The sequence below is a fragment of the Chiloscyllium punctatum genome, chromosome 9, assembly GCF_047496795.1.
Source record: "Chiloscyllium punctatum isolate Juve2018m chromosome 9, sChiPun1.3, whole genome shotgun sequence".
NCBI lineage: Eukaryota > Metazoa > Chordata > Chondrichthyes > Orectolobiformes > Hemiscylliidae > Chiloscyllium > Chiloscyllium punctatum.
This window is the reverse complement of record NC_092747.1, coordinates 48,998,671-49,026,479: the sequence shown is the minus strand read 5'-3', so window position 1 is coordinate 49,026,479 and position 27,809 is coordinate 48,998,671. Positions and strand designations below refer to the sequence as shown.

Here is a 27,809-nt window from a genome sequence, read left to right as displayed (position 1 = left end):
TCTTACATGAAAGTGATTGATGCTGATGCCATGCAGAATAGGAATGATGCTGTTTCCCAACTCTATAATCCGTCATCTTTCAATGCCAACTTGAGTGCTAAATGCCGCACCCAAAATGGTCTGTACTACATGGTCAAGAAATAAATGAAATAATGCAGCCCAAATAGTGACTTTCACATTTTCAGGGGATAATATGTATGAGTTAACCTTTAATACTGATTAAGGAGCTAAGTTAATGACTTTTCACTGATAATGTGTTTTAGATCCTATTACAAAATTCTTGTGCCACACCTAACGGTTAATAGTAACATGGAGGAAGTGAAGTTAATTGCTGCATGCGTTAAGAGGAATTGGAAAGAAGTGCTTGCTGATTGCCTCCCAAAGATCATGGCTTACATCTTACCGTGCTTTGCATATCAAGATAAGAATGGATCTGATAGTGATATGGCACAGCAAAGGGAAAATGCATCAAAGGTGTTTGACATGCTGAAGGAAGATGATTGCCTAGGAAAGCAGGTGAGATAAAGTAGTTTATCATTGCACCACTTTTGGCATGAGCTGTGTTTACCAAAACAATGTCACCCTGAGCTAAGAAAGAGAAACAAATATTCAATAGGGATTCTCTTGCATTCAGTGCAAATCTTTCTTTGCTTCAAGTGATCCTACTATTGGAAGATTTTGGGGTTTAGTAGATTGGAAATTTTGTCAGAATGCTGCTTTCCTTCTTCAGTGGGTGGTTGCTGAAATTAGGCGCGTGGTTGCTGAAATTAGGCGCGTAGTTGCATCAGGCAGTGAAGTAGGTAAATGGTATGTTGGCCTTTGTAACAAGATGATTCAAGTACAGGAGAAAGGATGTCTTGTTGCATTTGTACATGAGCACACCTGAAGCATTCTGTGCAGTTTTGGCCTTCTTTCCTGAGGAAGGATGTTCTGACAATGGAGGAGGTGCAAAGACGGTTTACCAGACTCTTTCTTAGGATGATAGGACTGATGTGTGAAGGAAGACTATATTCATTGGAGTTTAGAAAGATGAGGAGGAATCTCATAGAAAATCCAAACAGGATTAGATAGAGTAAATATAGGAAGGATGTTCAGAACCAGGGGCCACAGTCTAAGCATACAGGTAGGCCATTTAGACTGATTTGATGAGAAATTGCTTCACCTAGAGAGTATTGAGCCTGCAGAATTCTCTGCACAGACAGCCGTCAGTTTTTAAGAAGGAGATAAATATTATTCTCAGGGCAAAAGGGAATCAGAGGGTATTGGGCAAAAGGAGGAGCAAGGTACAGAATTGGATGATCAACCATGATCATATTGAATAGCGGAACATGCTTGAAGTACTACAGTGTATCCTCGTCCATTATTTTAGTTTATCTCAGAGAACAAGAAGTATTTCAAGAAATATTGATGTGTCCAAGTATATCCATGTAGTTTTCCTTTTGGGAAACCATCTTGTTTGATTGAGCATGTTTGGTATAACAACACAATTTCTGAACTATTCTTTAACATTGGTATTTTTCTTCTTTTTATGAAAGCAAATTGACCATTTGAGTCACAACAGATTGCCAGAGATTGTTGTTGAGCTGCTCAATACACTGTACGAACCTCCCAACCAAGATTCTGGAGATGGTACACAGTTGGTAAAGTTTTCTGGGTAAGACAATTAATTATTTAGGTTTGAAGCTATTTATTGCTAATGACACTACAAACTAATTACCAGCTTATCAACATTCCCATCATGAAAAGAATCTGTTTACCAGCTGTTCTCTAATGAAGACTGTCATTCTTAAAGAAATAACATGAATGTACTGAAATTGAATGCTTCTCATATATAGTAGATATTTTTTATGGCATTATTTTAATTTAATTAGTTTTTTTGTGCCATATTAAGAAGTAGGACATGGATTTTACTTTTCTGGGAGTGAGCTGAGTGCACTGATAGCAATATGCCTGCCAGTGACAGGAAAGTTAATGGGGTGGATAATTAAGCAATTAATTGCAGTGTTCCACTGACATTGCAATTTTACCATCACCTCGACAACTTATTGACAAAAAAGACAAAACTGAGAACTTCAGCTTGTCATTGTTTGAGTAGCTTTTGGAGATTCTTGTCAAAGATAGTATAAATTTGGGATTTTTAACTTTAGTTCTAAGACCAAACACTATTATAGGTTGAATTCTAAAAAGTCTTTTTGTCCTGACTAATAACTAGACCACCTGAGATATGTTTTCATAGTTTTCACAGAATTTATTAAATTTGTCACAATAACTTCAAAAAAATTGCTTGATAAAGGATGAGTCAGTTCATTCTGGAACACCAATTTGTGATTTTTGGTTCACTGGGCAAAACATTTTGTCTTTTCTGCTTACTGTGTTTTTGGATGCTAAGAGTCACTACTTATTCACCTTTCCTAACCACTATCCTTGTACATGTTTAGTAGCAATTCTGTGCTCTGATTGGCTCTGTGATGCACGAACAGTACTTGATCAGCCTTGAATTGGCACGCTGGAATATGCCCAATTTTTGTTTGGTTTCTTAAGATGTGTAGTTTCTGTTACCTCCTAACTGGTTCCTTGATGGCCATTAGTTTTGAGGACTGTACTGTATTCTTTTTGTTCTCAAGTGAGGTAGGGTTCCAAAAATTCTCAGGGGACCACACCATGCTACTAGGAACATAACTGTACAGTTGGTTCTGCTATAACATGCATTCCTTCAATTGGCTATAACACAATTGAAGAATTTAAACCATTGTTTGTAAAAAGCAAGCATTCCTTACCTGTATTGGCTGTAATGGGATTCCGGTCCCATTGGTTTAAATGGTGCTGCTGTTACTGCAGGATCGCACGAGATCAGAACTGCCGCATTATATCGGAACAGACTGTACTACAGTACAACTCAATTCCAAAGTTGTGTATGTATATAAGCCTGTTACATTCTTAAAGAGGAAGTAACTGTTTCACCTTGAATGAGCCGAAGTTAAACCAATTATTGCAGTAGCAGCTACTGCCATCACCTTTATCGCATCCCCATTGTATCCTCTCCTCCTGCATTCTCAGCAGCTCTGCAGTTGCAAATACAGCAGAGGCTGCCAGCAAGTCTTTCATTTTGGTTTGCTGAATTGAACTCTAATTTCCTCAACTACCTGCTGTACCTATTGTACTGCAGTCCTGAATGCAGGTTCTTAATTGGTTGAGTTCTAGAAAATTGAACAAAAAAGCACCCTGCAGCTACAGTGGAATTAAGAATAGAAATAAATCCGTCTGACTGGATTTTCAGAGCTTAGAAAATTTTTAGCTAAAAAATTTGGCTTTTATTTAATTCTCAATGTCAGTCACATTATTTCCCATGCAAGCCACCAGGTTTAGTCTTGTATTCATTGAAGAGAATATGGAAAGATGCTGCGATGCCAGCATTTATTACCCATCCCTAATTGCCCTGGAGAAAGTGATGGTAAGTTGCTGCCTTGATCTATTGCAGTTCCTGGAATGTATTTACTACCAAGTGTTGTTCAGAAGGGAGTTGTGAAATTTTGATCCAGCGACTATAAAAGGGGAACAATGATATACTTCCAAGTCAGAATGATGAGTGGCTTGGAGGTAAACTTGCAGGTGGTGATTTTCAGATGCATTAGGTTTTTCTAGTTCTATTCCCATATTTGAATTTTAAAATATTTGTTTTTATTTCCTAATCAATGCATAAAAGTTTCTTAGATTATTTTTCATCTTAAATTTGCATAAGATTAAATAATCCAAATAGTTGATTTTTATCCATGACTTTTTAAAAAATTTTATTGACAATAAGTGGTGTAAACAGGCTGAAAGGATAGCATCAGTTTTACGTTTTTACTGTTTTAGAGTACTGAACAAGGTGTCCAAGCTAAGAATGGAGGTGACTTGCCTATGACTGTGTGCTTGAGGAATCTGATCATGAATTCCCTGGGATATGTGTGACCCGAATTTGGTTATTTTTTTGTAAGATTTTTGTACAGTCAAATTCTTGCTGATTTTTCCAAAATGGTGTGTGTGCTCAGAATGTTTATATTTTCCTCTCTGTATAGGGCAATGGATCCTGCACCTAATCCACCTTATTTTCCATCTTCTGTGATCAAAGCTACATTGGAATACATTAGTAGCTGCCACAAAGAAAAATTTAAATCACTTGTTGCAGTTCTTTCAAAAAACCCAGTAAGTTTCTTGCATATCTGCATTTTACATTTGTTCTTTATTAGTGAAGAAATAAAAGCAGAAATGATGATAATTAGAAATTTTTAAAGCTGCTATTTTTAACCTGATCCTTACAGTAAGGAGGTCGTGACTTAACTTCACAGTTTTGAGGAAGAAGCAAGGTATGGGTTGATAATTATCATAGTTGTATTTCTCTTTCAAAGTAGAATGTTCCAACAATCTTCCTAAAGTCCACATCTTTCTCACTAATTTTGAACAGTATTTTAACTCCGAGACTATTTCCACAGTTATTAAATTGTATTGAACTCAAACCAGGCTCACATTGCTGCAGCCAGAGCTAAGTGAGCTAGTAATTGACCCCTTTTCATAGAGGGACCAAAATATGGGCAATGTTTGCACCAGTTGAATCTAAATTACGTGCTCCCAGCCCTCACCTCTTAAAAGAGAAGTATATTCTGGATAGAATCAATGGTAGAAATAGTTGTGTAAGTACATGAACAAGAAGAACCCTGAATTATGGCAACTGGCATGTATCAAGGTTCTCTGATGCTGAGCTGGATGCCTTGTTGAAAAAGATTTCCAACAGTCAAAAGTTGTGGCGCTGGAAAAGCACAGTCAGTTAGGCAGCATCCGAGGAGCAGGAGAGTCGATGTTTTGAGTATAACCTCTTATTCAGATTTCCAAGAGAGAAGCCCTCTACACATAGAGACCTTGAGGCTCTCCGGACAACTGCAGAGACAGAAAGGCAGATAAATGAGATGGTCAGTGCTTGTAGTCCAGCCCTCTGGATTTGGATATCATGCATCAGGAAGATGAATCACCCCTTTTAAATGCTCCTGGCCAGTGAATACATCTTGAAGTGCCAAATGTCACGAATTCCATTGCTAGACATGCACTGTTCAATGCATTACAAACCCCCACCTCTATACAACATAGAACAATACAGCGCAGAACAGGCCCTTTGGCCCTCAATATTATGCTGACCTGTGATCTATTCTCAGTTCGTCCTCTTACACTATCCCAAAATCATCCATGTACTTATCTAAGGATTGTTTAAATCTCCCTAATGTGGCTGAGTTGACTACATTAGAAGATAGAGCATTCCATGCCCTTACCACTCTCTGCGTAAAGAACCTGCCTCTGAGATCTGTCTTAAATCTATCACCCCTCAATTTGTAGTTATACCCCCTCGTACAAGCTGTTGTCATCATCCTCGAAAAAAGACTTTCACTGTCTACCCTATCTAATCCTCTAATCATCTTGCATATCTCTATCAAATCCCCTCTTCACTGCCTTCTTGCCAATGAGAACAGGCTCATAAGACCTTCCCTCCAGACCAGGCAACATCCTGGTAAATCTCCTCTGCACCTTTTCCAATGCTTTCACATCCATCCCGAATTCACTACCACAGAGTACATTGAGAACATTTAAGAAGGATATAAGCAGACTTTTAAATAGTAATGTGTTGAAAGGTTATAGGGAGCACACAAAAATGTAGAATTGCTGCCTAAGTAAGCTCATCCATAATCCTAATGAATGGTGGAGAGACTTAAGCTGAATTGTTGGACCTGCTCCTAGTTCTTCTATTCCGATGATCACATTGGTATAAGCTAAATAAGATTCAAGTTAAATATATAGTTTGAAGATTGGTGCGTGACGTATACACTTTGATTCATTTGGGCACTGGCGTAGAGTCATACAGCACAAAAACAGACCCTTTGGTCCAACCAGTCCATGCCAAACATAATCCCCAACTAAACAAGTCCCACCTGCCTGCTCCTGGCCCATATCCCTCCAAATCTTTCCTATTCATGTATATATCCAAATGTCTTTTAAATGTTGTAATTGTACCCACATCCACCACTTCCTCAGGAAGTTCATTCCACATGTGAACCACACTTTGTGTAAAAAAAAATTAAGCCTCTCTCCTCTCACCTTAAAAATGTGCCCTCTAGTCTTGAAATCCCCCGTCCTAGGGAAAAGACGACTACCATTAACTCTATCTATACCTCCCATTATTTTATAAGCTTCTATAAGGTCGCCTTTCAACTTGCTACGCTCCAGTGAAAAAAGTCCTGGAGTATCCAGTCTTTCTTTATAACTCAAACCTTCTATAGCTGGCCACATCCTGGTAAATCTCTTCGGAACCCTCTCCAGCTTGATAATATCCTTCCTATAACTGGGTGGCAACCGGAACTGAATATAGTATTCTAGAAGAGGCCTCACTAATGTCCTTTAAAACCTCAACATGACTTCCCAACTCCCATGCACAAAGGTCTGAGCAATGAATGCAAGTGTGCCAAAAGCCTTTTTAATTACCCTGGTAAAAACAATAACTGCAGATGCTGGAAAGCAAATACTGGATTAGTGGTGCTGGAAGAGCACATCAATTCAGGCAGCATCCAACGAGCAGCAAAATCGACGTTTCGGGCAAAAGCCCTTTAATTACCCTGTCTACATCTGACACAAACGTCAAACAATTATGTACCTGCACCCCTAGGTCCCTCTGTTCTACAACATTAGCCAAGGCCTTACCATTAATTGTGTAAGCCCTACCCTTGTTTGTTGTACCAAAATGCAATACCTCACATTTATTCAGATTGAATTCAATCTGCCATTTTGCAGCCCATTGACCCATTTGACTAAGATCCCTTTTTAATGTTAGACAACCTTCTTCACTGTCTATGATGCAACATGTTTTGGTGAGATCTGCAAATTTACTCACCATGTCTTATATATTCTAATCCAAACCTTTATATAAATGACAAACAAAAGTGCACCCTGAACCAATCCCTGTGAATACTGCTGGTCACATGTCTCCAGTCTGAAAAACAACTCTCCATTGTTAATCTTTGTCTCCTGCCATTGAGCCAATTATGTATCCGATTGGCAAACACACCCTGAATCCCATGTGACCTTACTTTATTAATTAGTCTACCATGCAGCGCCTTGTCAAAGGCTGTACAAAAATCCAAATAAACAACATCTAATGCACTGCTCTCTTTTTGGTAACTTCTTCAAAAAACTCAATCAAGTTTGTGAGATATACTTTTCCTTGCACAAAGCCATGCTGACTATCCCTGTTCAATTTTTATCTCTCTAAATGGCCATAAATCCTATCTTTTATAATCACCTCCTATGTTACCCACAATTGAAGTCAGACTCATGGTCTGGAGTTCCCCAGTTTCCTCTTGCAACCTTTCTTAAACAAAGGTACAACATTAGCCACCGTCAAATCACCAGCATCTCACCCATAGATATAGATAATGCAAATACTTCTGCAAGAGGTCTCGCAAATTCCTCCTTTACTTCCCACAACGCTCTGGGATACATTAAATCATGTCCGAGAGATTTATCTACCGTCATATTTTGTAAGTGCTCCCAAGCTTCCTCTTCTGTCATGTGAACTATTTTTGAAAACATCAAAGTTGATTTATCTGCATTCTCTCGACTCCCATTTCTATCTCTACAACAAAAACTGACACAAAATATTGATTTAGTATCTCTCCCATCTCCTGGGACTTTACATAAAGATGACGTCCTTAATCTTTAAGGGGTCCTACTTACTCTCTCTCTCTCTCTCTCTCTCTCTCTCTCTCTCTCTCTCAATGTATTTGTAGAATCTCTTCGGATTATCCTTAACCTTATCTGCCAATGCCATCTCGTATCTCCTCTTTGCCTTCCTCATTTCTTTCTTGAGAATGACCCTACATTCTTCATATTGATTAAGGGATTCAATTGAACCAATTTGTCTATATCTGAAATAAGATTCTCTTTTATTAGATGTGATTATGATTAGATTACTTACAGTGTGGAAACAGGCCCTTCAGCCCAACAAGTCCACACCGACCCTCCGAAGAGCAACCCACCCAGATCCATTTTCCTACATTTACCCCTTCACCTAACACTACGGGCAATTTAGCATGGTCAATTCACCTAAGCTGCATATATTTGGACTGTGGGAGGAAACCAGAGCACCCGGAGGAAACCCACTCAGACACTGGGAGAATGTGCAAACTCCACACAGACAGTTGCCTGAGGTGGGAATTCTAGAACGTCAATATTTTTATTCATTCTTTGTTTCTTGATCTTACTAACTTGCCCTTCGCTCTAACAGAAACATAATGCCTCTGAACTATGATCATCACATTTTTGAACGCCTCCACTTGTCAGGTGTCCTTTTACCTGTGAACAGTCGACTCAATCAACGTTTAATTGTTCTTGTCTCTTACCGTTACACTTTGCCTTACTCCAGTTAACAACTTTAACTGTTATGGAAGGCTTATCCTTTTCCATAACCATTTTGAAACTAATAAAATTATGATTGCTCGACCCGAAGTGTTCCCTCACTTTTACTTCAGACATCTGCCCTGTTTTATTGCCCTAAAGAAGCTCTAGTTTTGCTCCTTCCCTTGTAGGAGCATCCACATATTGATAAAAAAAAATTTTCTTGAAAACATTTGACAAATTATTCACCATCTAAATCTTTAACACCGTGGTAGCCCCAGTCAATGTTTGGAGGATTAAAATCCTCATTATTGCAACCTTATTATGCTTACATATATCTGAGATCTCCCTACATTTCATTTCTCAATTTCCCTCTTAATATTGGGGTCCTATAGTACAATCCCATCAAAGTGATCTTTCCTATCTTATTTGTAATTTCTACCCATATATTTTCACTGGATGATTTTTCAGAAATATCTTTCCTAGTTATAGCAGTAATGAATTCCTTAATGAAAAACACCACATCCCTCCCCTCCTTCCTTGCTTACTCTTCTATCCTTACCATAAGCATCTTAAACTTGGAACACTGAGCTTCCAGTCTTGTCTATTTCTCAGCCAAGTTTCTGTAATAGCTATGACGTCCCAATCCTATGTTCTTAAACATGCCCTGAGTTCGTCAGCCTTACCTGTAATACCCCTTGCATTGAAATGAATGCAGTTTAATTATTCAAAGTTACTACATAGTCTGACTCTTTCATCTTTCTTTACTAATTGACATCCTCTCCTCACATTCAGAACCTTCTCCATCAACCCTTCTGTTTACACTGCTACTTAGAATTCCTCCATTCCCCCTCTCTATCAGTATAAAGTTTCCTTAATGAAATGAGCAAATCTCCCTGCTAAGATAGGTTTAGGTTGGACCCATTCTTTTCAAACAGATCTTTTCTATCCCAAAAGGCAATCCAATTGTCCAAAAACCTGAATCCTTGAATGATACACCAGCTCTTCAGCCATTGATTTGTCTCCTTTAACCTTCTGTTCCTTCCCTTGTTTGAGTTTGGCATTGGGAGTAAACCAGAAATGACTACTTTTAAGGTTTTTTTTAATCTTCTACATTTGAACTGTACTAAGACCAGTGTTCTGGCAAATCATTTAATGAAAGCAATGGTGATAGCATTAAACTAATGGTGGAGAAGGAATATCATATGAGGGGAGATATGATAAATTGAAGAAAAAGGGCAGGCAAAAGAGCAGGGTAACAATATGGATAATGATATCCAGAGCTTGGCTGGAGTGGAAGGGATTGTAGACACAACCCTAAGACTGCAGCAGCAGATGTAGCCAGGCAGCTAGAGGTCCTGTATCTGAATAAACACAGGATTTTAAACAAAACAGCTGAATTGATAGCACAAATAAAAATACTGTAAATATGTTTGAGGTCTTTGCTGTGGAGAAATATCACAAATGGAATCGTGCAGACCCTACCATTATGCAGTGTCAACAAGTTAATTCTTCTTCCATTTTACTACAAGCAGAAAAATATCTAACATCTGAGTGATGTAGCTCAGTCCGAAGTAATTCAGAGTCAGTTCACTACCATGCAAGCCTGGACTGTTAGAATGTTCAAAGGGATTTGAAGGGTCTAACTGCGGGTCTAACTATTTATTTTACTCTTTGAAACGTTGTTGGGCTTGCTGAGGAACTATCCCTGGGGAGTATCAGTGGCACCAGAACCAGACCAAAAGCAATAAGTCAATATGTGAGCTTGTCTGGATGGCTTGCATCCCTTATAATCTTATATACTCAGTCAGAGCCATTTCTACTTTAAAGAAAATAACCCAAGCTTATCTAACCTCTCTTCATAGTTAAACAGCTCCATCCCAGGCAACATGCTGGTATATTTCATCTGAACCCCCTCGAATGCAGTCGCATGCTTCCTAGTGAGGTGATCAAAACTGCACACAGCACTCTAGCTGTGACCGAACCAAAGTTCAGTACAGTTCCAACATAACCTCTCTCTGTTCTGATTCAATCTAAGGGAGAGAAGTGTAGTTCCAAGATTATTTTTTGAATTTAAGCAAGGGCAGTTATGAGTACATGAAAGCAGAGCTAGTGAAAGTGAACTGGCGATAGAAATGCAGTGGAAAATATTTAAGGGGATATTCCAGATAGCGCAGATAGATACATTCCAACAATAAAGAAAAATGCTAAGAGTCGGACTTAATAAAAATCAAAGATGGTGTCAGACTCAAAAAAATACAATTATTATTGCATATCAGCAAGTCAATAGTTTGAACAGAATATAAAAAAGCAAAAACAATTACTAAAGAATTAATAACATTGAAGTACATGAGAAAGTTAGCTAAAAATATAAAAACAGGTAGGAAAAGTTTCTTTCAATATCTAAAAAGAATAGAGATAACGCATTAAACAATAGTTCTATAAAAACTGAGCATGGAGAATTAGTAATCAAGGATAAAGAATTGGCAGACAGATTGGCCAGATATTTTACGTTAATTTTCACCAGAGAGTTTACTAGTAACATCCCAGAAATAACTATAAATCAAAAATTTAAATGGTGGGCGCAAGTCAAGAGAATCATAATTATTGAAGAAGTAGTACTGAGTACGTTGTTGGAACTGGAAGTTGACAAGTCCCCAGCTACTGATGAATTTCATCGTTGGGTCTTAACAGAAATAACAAGTGAAATAGATGATGCATGGTTTTAATTTTCCAAAACTCATTACATTTGGGGAAGATTCCTTTAGATTGGAAAATATCTAATGTAACTCCTTTTATTCAGAAAGGGACGGAGGCAGGAAGCAGGAAACTACAGGCCAGTTAGCTTAACATCTATCATAGAGAAAATATTAGAAACTATTACTACAGACAGTATAACAGGGTACTTCTTAAGTTCAAGGTAAGTGGCTTTATGGTTTTTTTTATCAAAGGGGGAATCATGTTTTATTTATTGGAGATTTACTCCTTTGAAGAAGTAACTTGTGCTAAAAGATAAGTGAATGTGTTGTACTTGATTTTGATTGCTAAAGGAAAGAACAATTAGGAGATTGTACAGGAATGTGGAATTGGGGTTAAAAATCAGATCAACCATGATTCTGTTGAATAGCAGAGCAAGCTCAAGGGAAGCTCAAGCCTACCCTTGATTCTTGTTTGTATACAAGATTGTAATAGTTTTAAGTAAATTAAACAAAGAAATGTTAGTTCATTAGTTCATAGTTCAGTGTCTGAGAGCCACACATTTAAAGCCTTTTTTGGCAAGACAAGCAGGGAATATGTGAGGAGAATGTTTATGCAGCAATACGTAATGACTGGAACTTGCATAAAATGAGAACATGGAAGTAGAAATAATCAGATTTCAAATGGAAATTGGCTATGCAGCTCAAGGTAATAAATTTGCAGGACTGTGTGAATAGAGCAGGGGAATGGGATTGTCTGGGTTTCTCTACAGAGAGCCAACATGGACTTGATGGTTTTCTTCTGTGCTGTACTGACATTCAATTTTATCATTTGTTTTAAGACATTTTTGGTGCCTTGAATTACAAGCTTTGTGAAATGTGTTGCCAACAGGATTCAATCCAGAAAATTTTGCTAGCAATTTCTAAGAAGGCAGCAGACAACAGTAGTGCCTATGAAAAGCATCGGATCCTGATGATGTATCGTTTGTTTGTAAACTTGCTGCTGAAAGAGATAAAGGATGGCCTGGGAGGAGTGTGGGCATTTGTTCTTCGTGATGTCATCTATAGTCTGATCCATCATATCAATAGCTGGTTTGTTCTTCTTGTTCCTTTGAAGGTTCAGTTATGTTTAACATTTTATTCTTTATTTAATCAAATGAAAGTTACTCTTAAGAAAAAATAAATGTACATATATTGTCTCTACCCCTACTCTGAAAGAAGCCAACTGTTTTGTGCTGTTCCATAAGCATCAGTCATACTTTAACAACTTGTTTTCCTATTTGTTAAAAAGCTATATTATCCCTGGAATGAGGATTGGCAAGGAATCACAGTTTAGATGAATTTCTCACCTGATGTATTTTACAAAAAGAATCACTCAATAGTGTTAAGGAGATGAAGCCCTTGTTAAGTGATTCCCTACCTACCTGAAACATGCTAATTTTTTTTCTGTTTTCCTAGCTACTCCCTAACTCAGCATAAAGGATTAACTCTTGAATCTTCATGATCTTTATATCTAATTTCCAGATTTGGCACTGCATTTACTAAGCTGGGACTGGCACGGTTTTACTTTCATTTAATATCTGATTCGCAAAATGTTAATCTATGTAGTGATAATTGTTCAAGTCAGTCGTGCTTTCTGCATTCTTTTGCCTCGAGGAATCATTTAAAACTAATCGTTATAACTCTAAATGAGAGAAACGTTGTAAAAACAAAAGTAGTACATTGGGTCAATCATCCCTCAAAGTTGCAATTCACAAATGTATTTTTTTAAAAATGTGTTAGATTCTCATTTTTGAAAAATGACCTCTGCCTGCTGATATTGGCGTGTAATTTTTAATGTTTCAAGACCTAGCATATTTAAGGCACAAAATTAATTAAGTCAAAATCATTAATCAGTTGAAATACAGTGAATGCATCAGTGTTGCTGAAGATGTAGTGAACATTTAGACTGGGAGTTAGTGCTCTATTTACCAAGTGTAGTATGGGTGATTTCAGGGTTGATTAATTCCCAAACCTGATCAGTGAGAGAGAGCTTGCTGGATCAAGCACCAGTTAGATGCCTAAGCTACTGTCTGGTGGGCTTCTCCTCCAATCAGGAGTGGTCACTGAAGTCCCTGCTGTCCAATCACAAGGCGACAGCCCTGCAACCTGAGCATTGCAGTAGTCCCAGGCTGTGAAGTTGACAGGGATTAAAATGTCACTTAGGTGAGTGCATTCTTTTTGGGAATTAAAGGAAGAGAAATATCCAAGGCAAGGACGGGAAAGTTCACCCACTCCTCTGCCTCCACCATCCTTGCCTTAAATTGACACCAAGTTGGGCAAATGGAAGCCACCCCCGAGCACCTCCAACCAAAAAGATTTTGCAAGGAAGGCAACTGTTTGGGCCAGTGGTGATTTGAGGTGCTTAAGTGGTTATTATTAGTGACTAGTCAAAGACATACAACTGTAAAAAATAGAAGCAGAGTCAGGCCATTTGGTCCTTTGACCCTGCTCCATCATTCATTATAACCTTGCTGATCATCCATCTTCATAGCCTGTTCTGCTTCTTCCCTATATCCTTTGACCCCATTAGTCCCAAGTGCTATATCCAACTTCTCCTTACAATATACAGTCCTTTGACCTCAACTGCTTTTTGTCTGTTATGAATTCCACAGGCTCATGACTCTTTGTGTCATCTGCAAGTTTGGTGATATTATATTTAATTTCATCATCCAGATCATTAATGTGCACAGCAGGGGTCCTTGCACTGATATTTGTAGTACCCCACTAATTACTGCTTGCCATTCAAAAAAAGACCTGACCTTCAGATCTTCTCATTCAAAACATAGGCAAGAAATGGGTGCCTGTCTCTTTAAAGCCAATTCACACAATTGCTGTAAAGACCCAAAAGTTTACCTCAAAATCTTGTCCCTGTATATCATTTTTCAGTCCACACATTTTATATTTTCTTCTTAGGCCATCACACAAGGATGACGTAACTACACGTAGCTTTTCTCTGTGTTGTGACCTCTTAAATGTTACTTGCAAAACTGCTGTAGATCACTGTGGAGATGCACTTGCAAGCCACCTTCATGTTATTGTGGGCACACTTATACCATTGGTTCATGAGCAACCAGAGATTCGCCAGCAGGTAAGCTGATTCATTATATTGTCTGTTTGATATACAGTTTTAATTTGCATAAACATAATCAATTTTTCTTATTAAAACTACAACCTGAAAGTTGTAAACTTTCAAAAAACAAATAGTACCAATCTGTTGGAAAGAAAGTTGTATGTAAACAGGGTTTTAAAGAGTGGGAAATAGAATGGTAGAGGTGTTTAGGGAGGAGTGTCTGGAATTTTGAGTTGGTGGCAATAGGCAAAACAGCCAAAGGGTTGAGAATGTGGTGTTGGAAAAGCACAGTAGGTTAGGCAGCATTTGAGGAGCAGGAGAATTGACGTTTCAGGCAAAAGCCCTTAATCAGGAGTGAGACTGTGAGCCGAGGGGGTGGTGAAATAAATGGGAGAGGGGTTGGGCTGAGCGCAAGGTGAGAACAGTGAAGACATTGGAGTAAGACTTGCAAATGGGTATATAGAAAGGCAGAGAGCTACATCTCTGTAATTGATCATTGTAATTATAATAAGTAAATGTAATCTAATTGTGAAACAGAGCCTAGTCAAGCATATTTATCCCATTCTGCAGCTGAATGTTTTTAACAACTTTGTGCTTCACTGTTTTTAAGTTGAATTAAGCATTTATGAATTGTAATTGAAACTCTTTCAGGCCCTAGAATTGCTGAAGTATCTAGTGATAACGAATCAAGGCAATGTGAACTTGTGCAATGCAATTAGGCATTTAGATTCATTCCCTGACCTTCCTGACTTCAGAGAGTTGCGCCTCACTCAGGAGAAAATCAAATACAGCAAAAGACTGTTCACATTTTTGGAGGTAAGATTATTTTTTAAATGAACGCTGAAGGCTTTTGATATGACAATACAGTTCCACTTTTTAATTTTAGCCTGATAATCCCTAATGGAACTAATTCTGGCTAGTGAAAAGCCTTTGTGCTCTTGTAAGTTGTGTTATATTGAATTTTCAATTTAAAAGAAGATCAAATTTAATTATATTTTAATCATGCGAATTATGAATTAATTCAATTGAGTTGACCTCAGGTTGACAAGTCAGTTTAAACCATCTGTTACAAAAACAAACCCTATTTGCAATTTGAAATGGCTCTAAAGCATGTTTGTGATGATACGATATTCAGGTTAAGTGCCCTCTGGAAGAGAAAGATACCAGTTGAAGTCCATAACCTGTAGTAGTAAAAGTAGCCCAGTCAGCGTATCAAGTTTGTTTTGCCAGTGAGTGACATCTGATAACCCTCAGCTCCAGTTTCCCATCTTTCCTTACACTCTTACTGATTAAAAATTTACCTCTTCCTTGATGAACTAAACTCTACAATCCTTTAAACAGATTCCATAGAATCACCACCCCGTCTGAGAAAAAAAATTCCTCCTCATTCCCATTCTATCTGGCATTATGCCCTCTAGTCCTAGACTCTTCCAGAAAGGAAAATAACACTTCCAATCGGCCATGTATATTGCATATTTCAAAATACTTTATTCTAAACTCCAATGAATATGAACTCAACCCCAGGGGTGGGGCAGTCCAAAACTACAGAGCATAAGTTTAAGGTGAGAGGGGAAAGATTTAAAAGGGACCTAAGGAGCAATGTTTTCACCTGGAAGGTGGTGCATATATGTGGGCTGCAGGGAAAGTGGTGGAGGCTGGTTCAGTTGCAACATTTTAAGGCATCTGGATGGGTATATGAATAGGAATAGTTCAGAGGGGATATGGACCAAATGCTGGCAAATGGGACTGAGATGGACCAAGGAGTCTGTTTCACTGGTGTATATCTCTGACCGTGAAATTCAGACAGCAGAGGAGCAAAGTTTAGAGGAGTAATGGCCACAGAAAAAGGCAAGAAGGATTAATGGAAATGGAAAAGAGTCGTCTAGAGCTGAGACATGAAGATTCGGTTTCCCTGGATGATATGGAGTATGTTATAGCAGAGTGAGGTTATGAAAAGTTATGATATTTGCAGCTTTCCCTTTATGCTATTACTTTTCTATTTCAGGAAATCAATCACTTCCTTTCGGTCAGCTCCTGTGATTCATTACCATTGACGAGGCTTGTAGGATTAAAAGATCTGAAACAACAACTGGAACTACACAAAGAAGATGTTAAAAATCTGTTGAAAGAGTGTCAAGGTATTTTATCTAGATTCTTATTGCATGGTGATCCTGGTATTAGCAAAACATATTAACGACCAATTACAATAACTTTAGATGCATAAAGGTTGTAAAATCGATCTTTTTACAAAATCTTCACTGTGGGTGGGTGTTTTCTAATATCAATAATTTGAACTTGGAAGCAGCATTGCTACTTGCAAACTCTCAATGGATTGAGACAGATAACAGGGGTGTATTAAGTCACTATCTCAAGATAAAGTACTATTAATCTAAGTAAAGCACAGGAAACTTTTTTTTAAATGCACTTCCAACTCCTGCCACTTGGTGGATGTCCAGTGCACTACTTGTTTAAAAAGGCATGCATACTTGTGGTTTGTTGGTGGAAGGGTATGGATGACAGAGTGACCTGCTCCTGATAATTATAATATGTTAATGAGGCAGTGTGTGATTTTTGTTCGAAGTTTAGAGTTCATGCTTGGATATTTGGATAACGAGTAGATATTGTGGATAAGGCAAGGGCAGATTTTCAGATCCAGCAGATATTTGTTTTTCCAGCATTGTCAGTGACCCCAAAGAAATGAGACTGCTTCCACTTGAAGATTAAAAACTCCTCAAGAGTTCTCAATCCTCACTCTCAGGGAACTACTCTCTGACTCCAGTTGATCTCTCTCTTCAGTGCAATCTAATCAAACCTCCCTATATCATTTCATTCACACCCCCCAAAAGATCTGTCCCTCCTTCCTCTTCTTTCCTGGCTGTAGCAGATATTTTCTTTCACCAGCCATTTTACTTATTGTGGATTTATTAGAAGCAACCACCTGATTTCTACCCTTCCTCCCCATAAGAAATGGGACAAGTGTTGCCATTCATAATTTTGTAATGCCAGAAATATCTTTATTTCTTAAATCAGTGTTTTAAGAAACTTGCATATTATACGTATTTGTGAGTTTCAACTCATCTGCAACTTGCAACATTGGACAAACAAGCAGGAAGCCTGCCACCAAGATACATGAACATCAAATGGCCACCAAACACCCATTCTCACTAGTTTCCATACATACAGACAAAGAAGGACACAACTTTACTGGGACAACACACACATCCTAGGGCAGGTGAAACAAAGACATGCACAAGAATTGTTAGAAGCATGACATTCTAACCAGGACTCCATCAATAAACACATCGATTTCGATCCCATCTACCTTCCCTTAAGAAAAAGAACCAGAAATGACATCACCCACCTTTAAGAAACCAAGACCTATAATTAGAGAGGCGGGACATACCAGCAGTGCTTCACTGGAGACTCTCACTGATGAGAATTACCTGGTCATGGTGACGAAACATCTGAAACAAACCTTCCAGCTCAGTGAGCTAATTTGCATACTTGCAACTTGCTTTTGATTTGCAGTTTGTTTTTATTCAGTACTTGTTTGCATGGATTTCCTTATCATGTTTTCCAAAGCAACACCATACTTGATTAAAGAAAAACAGATGAAAACTTGATCATTTTTGCAGAAGACCAAGTTTTACTGATCAAAAGGAGGAAATATATAACTTTTCTCAATATGTTGTGGAATTTGTTTTGTTATTGGAATGTATACAAATATCTATTTCATGAGGTTCAGTACTTGGGGTAGCTGATCATGTGACCATAAAACTAAAGTTAATGAATATTTTGCTAAGACTTGTTTCATTAAACCTTTCTCATATTTCTTCATCAGTTGGTCCAGAGTCCAGTGTTCTAGTGAAACTGGTTATAAATCTTTTGCAGTTGTGCAAGTCTGCCTCTAATCACCCTGCTGGAAAAGATATTCTTGGTAAGTACTTAATCAGTTCTGATTCAATTGATACTTTAAGTAAACTTTGATGTTGAACTGAAACTATTCATGAAGAATTATATGTATGCTCTGTAGAAGGGAACTGTAAGCGTTACCCTCAGATTCTTTAAATTGAACCTTCTTTTTGTTATTTGGCCATGGAAGATGGGCATTGCTCGTTAGGACAGTATTTATTGCTCATCCCTAATTGTCCAGAGGGCAGTTATGAATCATCTACATTGCTGTGGGTCTGGAGTTACATTAGGTCAGATTCTACCTCTGTCAATATTTTGTGTTATCAAGCATCCTGATGATTATTAATGTTCTCAAATAGTATGCTTATTTGATTACTTTCCTCTGGTTAATTCCACATTCCTGTTACTATGAGGCACTGATTGTACAAACAGTTTTTGGAACATGTAATCTGGCAAACAGTGACTCCCAGCTAAAACCGAAAGATGGATGGGTAGGGAATTGCATTGTGGAATAACTGGCATCTGACTTTAAACCTTGACCTCAGGCATTTAGAATATACAGGTAATACTAAGAATAGTAGTGAACAGTTTTTTTTGGCAGACTGGCTCCTCAGAAGTCACCATTGCCATTTTTAAAAATAACTTAGGTGTGCAGAGCCCTAATTTTAAAATTTGCATAAACCACAGAATTTGTATAGTGAACCTTGAGGAAGATAACAATAAACTTCAGCTTCAAGAGGTCATAAACTGGTGAAAAGGCAAATACATAGTAGATAAGACTTAACACTGAAGTTGTGAAGTGATGCATTCTGTATGATGCAAAAATAATGATATAAACTAAAGGGTATAAATGTAAAAAAAACAATAACTGGAAAGGTGGTTTAAAAGAAACATGGGATCTCTATTTTATAGATAGAAGTATAAAGTACAAAATAAGGAAGTTGTGTTATAAAACATCTGGTTCAGGCTCAATTAGTGTATTATTCCCAATTCTGGGTGCTACTCTTTAGGAAGGATATGAGGGTTACACAGAGGTTGCAGAAAAGGTTTGCGACAATGATTCCAGGGGTGAGAGACTTAAGAGTTACTTTGGAGAACTGGGGGTCTTCTCATTAGAGAAGAGAAGATTAAGAGGAGACTTGGTGGACTTGTTCAGAATCTTGAGGGGTTGAAAAAAGTTTTTAGATCGAAACTGTTCTCATTGGTGGTAGAATCAAAACCAGAGGGCACAGATTTTGGAATTATTGACAAAAGAAACAAAAGCAATGTGAAGAAAAGCTTTTGCTGTGCCAAACAGTAATGGTCTCGATTGCACTGATTGAAAAGGTCATGGAGACCAATTTTGGTTTTCAAGACAAAATCAAATAAGCTTATGAAGGGAATCAATTTCCAGGACACAAAGGTAGAATCTCTTCTCCCCCCCCCCTCTCTCCCCTCTCTCCCTTCCCCCCTCTCTCCCTTCCCCCCTCTCTCCCTTCCCCCCTCTCTCCCCTCTCTCCCTTCCCCCCTCTCTCCCTTCCCCCCTCTCTCCCTTCCCCCCTCTCTCCCTTCCCCCCTCTCTCCCTTCCCCCCTCTCTCCCTTCCCCCCTCTCTCCCTTCCCCCCTCTCTCCCTTCCCCCCTCTCTCCCTTCCCCCCTCTCTCCCTTCCCCCCTCTCTCCCTTCCCCCTCTCTCCTTTCCCCCCTCTCTCCTTTCCCCCCTCTCTCCTTTCCCCCCTCTCTCCTTTCCCCCCTCTCTCCTTTCCCCCCTCTCTCCTTTCCCCCCTCTCTCCTTTCCCCCTCCCTCTCCCCTCTTACTGACAGAATCAAAGCACAACACTGATGTTGCCTATCAGAAATGCATTCAAGTCATCTCAATCTAATCTCCAATGTTTGCTTTCACAAAACAGGATAATTCTCTCTGATCCAGCTCACTCAGCAATGGCATTATGTGAAATGCAGGGAGATGCTGATGCAAGAGAAGATGCACTTTTTTAAATTAACTAGCATGTTAATTTTATCCATGCCAAAGCTATATCTTAGTCCAAAAACATTTGGTACTGGCAACACAGAAAAATGGTGTTTAAGATTTGTTCCAATAATCACTGGATTACTAAAGCTGGCTGGTGCAGTGCAGTAACCATTTGTTACAGTCATATGTTTTGTCAAAGGCTTGTCATGCATTTTATTGCTAGTTTTGTTTTATTTGCTTTACAATATCCACCATATACAAAATAATTGAACATCTCTTTTTCTTATGATTTCAGAAGCTGCAGGGAGTTGCTTAGGGGAAATAGGTCCCATTGACTTTTCTACCATTACTTTACAACACAAGAAGGATGAAATTCATTGCAAAGCAACAGAACTGTTTAAAGAAAACAAATTTAAACTAATTTTCATTATCTTAAATGTAATTAATAACAGTCTCATTGATCAATGGTGAGTTTATACAGATTTTGAAATGAAGCTCATAGCAAACAAATGTTTTGCTGGTCTCTAACCTATTGGCTTTCTAGCCTATATCCAATGGTGTTGTGCACTCACTGATATTCAACCATTTTCCATATTAACTTGTATTATCTTTTAATAATTAATCCTTTGTTGTGCATTGCTATATTGTACAGTACACAGTTTATTTTATATCTTATAACAATGTGTATATAAATCTGTAAGGGACAAATCACAAGTTAACAGTTGCATTTAGGATTATGCTGGTAATTGTTTTATTAGACTTACTTGCATGTCTGTCTTATTGTATAGTATTACACTTTCACATTTATATAATGTATTCAATAGACTTCCAAACCAAATTATTTAATTTCAGTTTCACGAATTTGAGGTAATTTTGCTGTAACTGATCAGCCTTTGTTGCAGACATCGGTCTATAGATTCAGCTGCGTAGAATTCTCTAATTGCGTAGCTCTAAAAGGGGCCAGTCAGCCTGTCATCTTCATTTTGTGACTCCAGGAAATCGTCTTCCCTTTTCTCCCTGGACCTTCAATTTTTATTTCTTTAGATTTCTTTAATTCTCTTTGGAAAATCACAATTGAATCTGTCTCCACCGCACACTCAGCTAGTGCATTCAAGATCCTAACCGCTCACTGCATTAAAAAAGAAATGTCCTTGTCATTGTTTCTTTGGCCAGTCTTTTAAGTTGGTGTCCTGTGATTCTTGATCCTTGCCCTAACTGAACAATTTTGTTTTTATTTTGTTAAGAATCCTCACAATTTTGAATGCTTCTATTAAGTTTGCACTTAATCTCTCCCTCTAAGCGAAACAGCCAGGTTTTATCAATCTATCTATGTAAGTGAACCTCGTCATCCCTGGATCCCTTCTCATGATTCTTTTCTGCATTCTCTATAATGTCTTCACATGCTTCCTAAAATGGGGTGCCTCGAATTAAACACAGTACGCTAGTTGAGGCCTATTCACTGTTTTATGCAGTTTTTTTAATAACTTCCTTGCTTTTATATTTATATACAGCCAGCATGCCATATGTTTTATTAATTCCCTCTCAATGTGCTATGCCATTTCAAATGATTTGTGTGTACACAACCCTAGGTCCTTCAGCTCCTGCACTTGCTTTAGAATTGTACTTTTTTATTTTCTGTAGCCTCGCTATTCATTCTACTTAAATCAAGTGCTTCTCAGCTTTAAGAGTGTTGGACCAAGGGGTCTGTTTCTGTGCTGTATGTCTCAATGACTCTCTCTGCTACTTGTCTGTCCATTTCACCACCTTATATATGTCGTCTTAAAATCCATCACTGTCCTCCCCTGTAGTTCTCAATGCTTCCAACTTTTGTGTCAAGTGGAGATTTTGAAATTGTGCTATGGCTGCTCAAGTGAAGGTTCTTAATATATCTCAAGATAAACAAGGGTTCCAACATAGACTCCTGGGAATCCTATTGTCAGTAAGTGCCTCCAGTCCATAAACTGTTTGTTCACAATTGTTGTTTCTCATCACTCAGCCAATTTCATATCTGTGGTGCTCCTTTCCCTTTTATTCCATGGGGTCTAGCTTTGCTGATAAGCCTGTTAAATGTTCTTAATCAGATGTCTTTGGAAGCAAATGTACACCATATTAATGATACAAACTCATTAGTCTCCTGTATTATCTGATCACCATCCAATTAATGGGTCTCCTACATCTGCAGTGCAGTGGATGGAGAATGTATACTCATTAGTAGCTTGAAAAGGCTTGTCTCCCATGTTATAACAAAGTCATAACAATTGCCTGTTAAAGGCTTTAGAACTTTTTGGATATGCAAATAAGCATCCTTTCACTTGTTTGAGACCCACTACCTGTGGTTAGGAAGCCAGATCACTGATTTGAATGCTATACCTGCTTCTCTGGGGTTCAGTCTGTTAAACAATTGTCATCGGGGATTTTTAAGCTCCAGTTTCATATCCGTTCTTATTACTCTCCTCTTACTTCAATTATAAAGAAAATAGGGAAGGGTATAAAACTAACATTATACATCCTGTCTCAGCAGTCTTCTGATGGGTAGTTTAGATTAAAATTAATTTCATTCTTCCATCTCAGATACAGCAGTTAAGAAACCTGTGCTTTGACCCACACCGAGATGTGCAATTATATTTTCTACAGTTTGGAGATGTAATCAGGTGCTACATATAAAATGTTCTGATTTGTTCTCATGGTGTGAGGTGATACCGCCAAGGCCATATGTGTTTATTCCTAATGAAGGGCTTTCGCCCGAAATGTCAATTTTCCTGCTCCTCAGATGCTGCCTAACCTGCTGTGTCTTTCCGGCACCATTCTAATCTTATTGCTTGTCCCTAAATGTACTGATCAGCTGCTGCTGGATTTTCTGTTAAGATAAAGTTGGAACTTTTCTTTCACCACATGCAGTTTTTTTCAGGCCTGGATGCTGGAAGCCTATAACTGTCCAGCAGTCCGGGCTGGGTTGACCTGTTCTTTGGTGTAAAGCCACAGAAAAACATTCAGGCCAATTCATTTCACACCCACATCGAATTTGCACTCAATCTCTGATACGGAGAATTGGAGGATAGATCAGTTCCTGACTCCTAGCAACCAGTTCTGAATGATCACATGATGTCATTTCAGACCTGGAGTGTCATTGGTCACTTTACATGTGGGGGAGATGGAAAAAGAAAATCAAATAAGTTTAGAGAAGAAATCTGAATACTCAAAAGTTGATTGCTTGATTTTGATTAAGTTGAAGGAATTGCCAATGAAATTAACAGGAGTCCATCTTCCTATTTTTTTTCCACCAGTATTGAAGTCCGTTTTGCAGCTGCTACTTGTGCAAAAAATATTCTAGCTACACAGTCAGGTCACCAGTTCTGGGAACTAAGTAAAAATGATCCACTTGGCCCAGATCCTATGCTGATGTATTTGCACCCTTTCCGAACAGCCAAAAGAAAGGTAATCCTCCTTCATCACTGTGAACCTTGATAATTTATAATGTAAAATGAGAATGAGATTCATACTATTCTGCTTTATCTCGTCTGAAATTACATTGTATTGGATGCATGTGATAACCAGCAATTAACATTAACAACAGGTATCGGAGGTGTTCATTGGAGTTTAGTTGATATTGCCTTTGTCCAGTACTGTTTGTTGGAATCAATTATCAAGAAAGTAATAGCAGAACATTTGAAAAAATTATATCCTAATCAAGCAGAATCAGCATGGCTTCACAAAAGGGAAATTATGTCTGAGTAATTTATTAGAATTCTTTTGAGGAAGTCTCAGCCAGAGTATGTAGAGGTGAACCAGTCGAAGTGATGTATTTGCACTTCAAAAGGCATTCAACAGAACGCCCCTGGTGCTCACCTTCCACCCTACCAACCTTCGCATAAATCAAATCATCCGCCGACATTTCCGCCACCTCCAAACAGACCCCACCACCAGGAATATATTTCCTTCCCCACCCCTTTCCACCTTCCGCAAACACCGTTCCCTCCGTGACTACCTGGTCAGGTCCACGCCCCGCTACAACCTACCCTCCCATCCTGGCACTTTCCCCTGCCACCGCAGGAACTGTAAAACCTGCGCCCACACCTCCTCCCTCACCTCTATCCAAGGCCCTAAAGGAGCCTTCCACATCCATCAAAGTTTTACTTGCACATCCACTAATATCATTTATTGTATCCGTTGCTCCCGATGCGGTCTCCTCTACATTGGGGAGACTGGGCGCCTCCTAGCAGAGCGCTTTAGGGAACATCTCCGGGACACCCGCACCGATCAACCACACCGCCCCGTGGCCCAACATTTCAACTCCCCCTCCCACTGTGCCGAGGACATGGAGGTCCTGGGCCTCCTTCACCGCCGCTCCCTCACCACCAGACGCCTGGAGGAAGAACGCCTCATCTTCCGCCTCGGAACACTTCAACCGCAGGGCATCAATGTGGACTTCAACAGTTTCCTCATTTCCCCTTCCCCCACCTCACCCTAGTTCCAAACCTCCAGCTCAGCACTGTCCCCATGACTTGTCCGGACTTGTCCTACCTGCCTATCTCCTTTTCCACCTATCCACTCCACCCTCTCCTCCCTGACCTATCACCTTCATCCCCTCCCCCACTCACCCATTGTACTCTATGCTACTTTCTCCCCACCCCCATCCTCCTCCAGCTTATCTCTCCACGCTTCAGGCTCTCTGCCTTTATTCCTGATGAAGGGCTTTTGCCCGAAATGTCGATTTCGAAGCTCCTTGGATGCTGCCTGAACTGCTGTGCTCTTCCACTAATCCAGAATCTGGTTTCCAGCATCTGCAGTCATTGTTTTTACCCCATAGTTTCAGAATAAATGAGTGACGGTTCAAGATTGAGATGAGATGGAATTTCTTTTCTCAGGGGGTAGTGTCTCTTTGGAAGTCCTTATCACAGAGAACTACGGAGACAGTCCTTGTGTATATTTATAGCTGCTGTAGATTCTTGATCAGTGGGGGAATCAAGGATTATGGGGAAAGACCAAGAAAGTGGTTGCAAGGAATGTCGGATCAGCCAAGATAGTATTGAATAGCGGAGCAGACTCGAGAAGCTGAATGTCTTTCTTCTGTTCTTATTTCTTATGGTGATTTACCTCCAGATCCAGTCAGTGGATAGTGAAAACGGCTGATGTGAGTTTAGCATCAATAACTACTTTTCTCATTTCTGTGCTGAGGAGAGGGAAAGTCAGTCAGGTTCCTAATTGTTAAGTGGTGGTTCCTCTGGAGATATCATTGAAATTACAGAGTAATCGGAAACAATTTTAGATGGTTACCACCAGCTCCACACCCAAACTTTATACTTTAACATAAATTTCCTGTTCTTCCTGGGTAATGGAACTTCAATGTTCTGGCCATTTCGGAGACATGGATGGAGCAGGATGAGGAATGGATGTTGCAGGTTCCAGGGTTTAGATCTTTAATCAAGAACAGGCAAGGCAGTAAAAGAGGGGGAGGTGTGGCCTTGTTTGTCAAGGATAGTATAACGGTGGCTGAGAGAACTTTTAATGAGGACTCATCTACTGAGCTGTGGGCTGAGGTTAGAAACAGAAAGGAGAGGTCACACTGCTCGGAGCTTTTTATAGACCTCCTCAGAGTTCCAGGGAGGTGGAAGAGAGAATTGGCAAAATTATTCTGGGATGGATCAGTTTTCGTCCAATGTGTACAAGAAGGTTTCCTGACACAGTATGTCGAAGGGCCGACAAGAGGGGAGGCCACACTGGATCTGATGCTTGGTAATGATCCAGGCCAAGTGTTTGATTTAGTTGTAGGTACACTTTGGAGAGAGTGACCATAATTCAGTTACATTTAGTTTAGCCTTGGAAAGGGATAGGTACATGCCACCGGTCAAGAGTTATCAATGGGGCAAGGGCAATTATAATGCGATTAGGCAAGAATTAGGATGCATAGAATGGAGTAGCAAAATGCAGGGGATGCAGACAATGGAAATGTGGAGCTGGTTTAAAGAACAGATATTGTGTGTCCTTGATAGGTATGTCCCTGTCAGGCAGGGAGGAAGTGATAAGGTAAGGGAACCATGGGTTACTTCAGAAATTGCATCGCTTATTAAGAAGAAGAAGGAGGCTTATGTGTTGTTGAGGCAAGATGATTCAAATGAGGCGATGGAGAGTTACAGATCAGCCAGGAAGGATTTAAAGAGAGAGTTAAGAAGAGCAGAGGAGAACATGAGCAGTTTTTAGCAAATAGAATAAAGGAGAACCCTAAAGCTTTCTATAGGTATATGAGGAATAACAGGATGATTAGGGTAGGAATAAGGCCAGTCAAAGACAGAAGTGGGAAGTTGTGTGTGGACCCTGTGGAGATCGGAGAGGTGCTAAACTAACATTTCTCATCAGTTTTCACTCAGGAAAAGGAGAATATTGTAGAGGAGAAGAATGAGGTACGAGATATTAGACTAGAAAGGATCGAGGTTAGTTATGAACAGGTGTTATCAATTCTAGAAGGAGTGAAAGTAGACAAGTCCCCTGGGCCGGATGGGATTTATCCGAGGATTCTCTGGGAAGCTAGGGAGGAGATAGCAGAGTCTTTGGCTTTGATATTTGAGTCGTCATTGTCTACAGGTTTAGTACTAGAGGACTGGAGGATTGCAAATGCTGTTCAAGAAGGGCAGTAGAGATGACCCAGATAATTATAGACCAGTGAGCCTTACCTCTGTTATAGGAAAGGTTTTGGAAGGGATTATAAGAGATAAGATTGATAATAATTTAGCAAACAACAGTTTGATTTCAGATAGTCAGCATGGTTTCGTCAAGGGCAGTTCATGTCTCACAAACCTCATTGAGTTTTTTGAGAAGGTGACCAAGCATGTAGATGAGGCTAGGGCAGTTGATGTGGAAAACATGGACTACAGTAAAGCCTTTGATAAGGTTCTACATGGTAGGCTGTTGGAGAAAATGCAGAGGCGTGGAATTGAGGGTGATTTAGCAGTTTGGATTAGCAACTAGCTTTCTAAAAGAAGGCAGCAAGTGGTGGTTGATGGAAAATATTCAGTCTGGAGTCCGGTTACTAATGGTGTGCCATAAGGATCTGTTTTGGGAGCACTGCTGTTTGTCATTTTTATAAATGACTTCGACGCAGGCATAGGTGGATGGATTAGTAAATTTGCAGACAACACTAAAGTCGGTGGAGTAGTGGACAGTTTGGAAGAATGTTACAGGTTGCAGGGGGACTTGGATAAACTGCAGAATTGGGCTGAGAGGTGGCAAATGGAGTTCAATGCAGCTAAATGTGAGGTGATGCACTTTGGGAAGAATAACAGGAAGGCAGAGTACTGGGTCGATGGAAAGATTCTTGGTAGTGTGGATGTGCAGAGTCCATGTACATAGATCCCTGAAAGTTGCCACCCAGGTGGATAGTGCTGTTAAGAAGGCATATGGTGTGTTAGGGTTTCATTCGTAGAGGGATTGAGTTCCGGAGCCGCAATATCATGCTGCAACTATACAAAACGCTGGTGCAGACACACTTGGAATATTGTGTACAGTTCTGGTCCCCATTATTCGGGATGGATGTGAAAGCATTGGAAAAGGTGTAGAGGAGATTTACCAGGATGTTGCCTGGTCTGGAGGGAAGGTCTTATGAGGAAAGGCTGAGAGACTTGAACCTGTTCTCATTGGCAAGAATGCAGTGAAGAGGGGATTTGATGGAGACATACAAGATGATTAGAGGATTAGATAGGGTAGACAGTGAAAGTCTTTTTCCGAGGATGATGA

At 39.3% G+C, this 27,809-nt stretch overlaps 1 protein-coding gene across 6 annotated transcripts in view; it reads left to right on the top strand.

Annotated features, from left to right (window-relative positions):
- Nucleotides 1-27,809, top strand: part of atm (ATM serine/threonine kinase) — a 169,011-nt gene that overhangs the window by 61,652 nt on the left and 79,550 nt on the right. For all 6 annotated transcript variants that reach the window (XR_011961512.1, XR_011961513.1, XM_072577464.1 and 3 more), the window contains exons 26-35: nucleotides 264-516; nucleotides 1,536-1,654; nucleotides 4,059-4,185; nucleotides 12,001-12,200; nucleotides 14,064-14,238; nucleotides 14,872-15,036; nucleotides 16,226-16,358; nucleotides 18,062-18,157; nucleotides 20,377-20,548; nucleotides 23,366-23,516. Coding sequence is in view for 4 of the 6 variants with exons in the window: in XM_072577464.1 (XP_072433565.1) it covers nucleotides 264-516; nucleotides 1,536-1,654; nucleotides 4,059-4,185; nucleotides 12,001-12,200; nucleotides 14,064-14,238; nucleotides 14,872-15,036; nucleotides 16,226-16,358; nucleotides 18,062-18,157; nucleotides 20,377-20,548; nucleotides 23,366-23,516 (1,591 nt within the window). In the remaining 2 variants the exon portion in view is untranslated. The remainder of the gene's footprint in view (nucleotides 1-263; nucleotides 517-1,535; nucleotides 1,655-4,058; nucleotides 4,186-12,000; nucleotides 12,201-14,063; nucleotides 14,239-14,871; nucleotides 15,037-16,225; nucleotides 16,359-18,061; nucleotides 18,158-20,376; nucleotides 20,549-23,365; nucleotides 23,517-27,809) is intronic.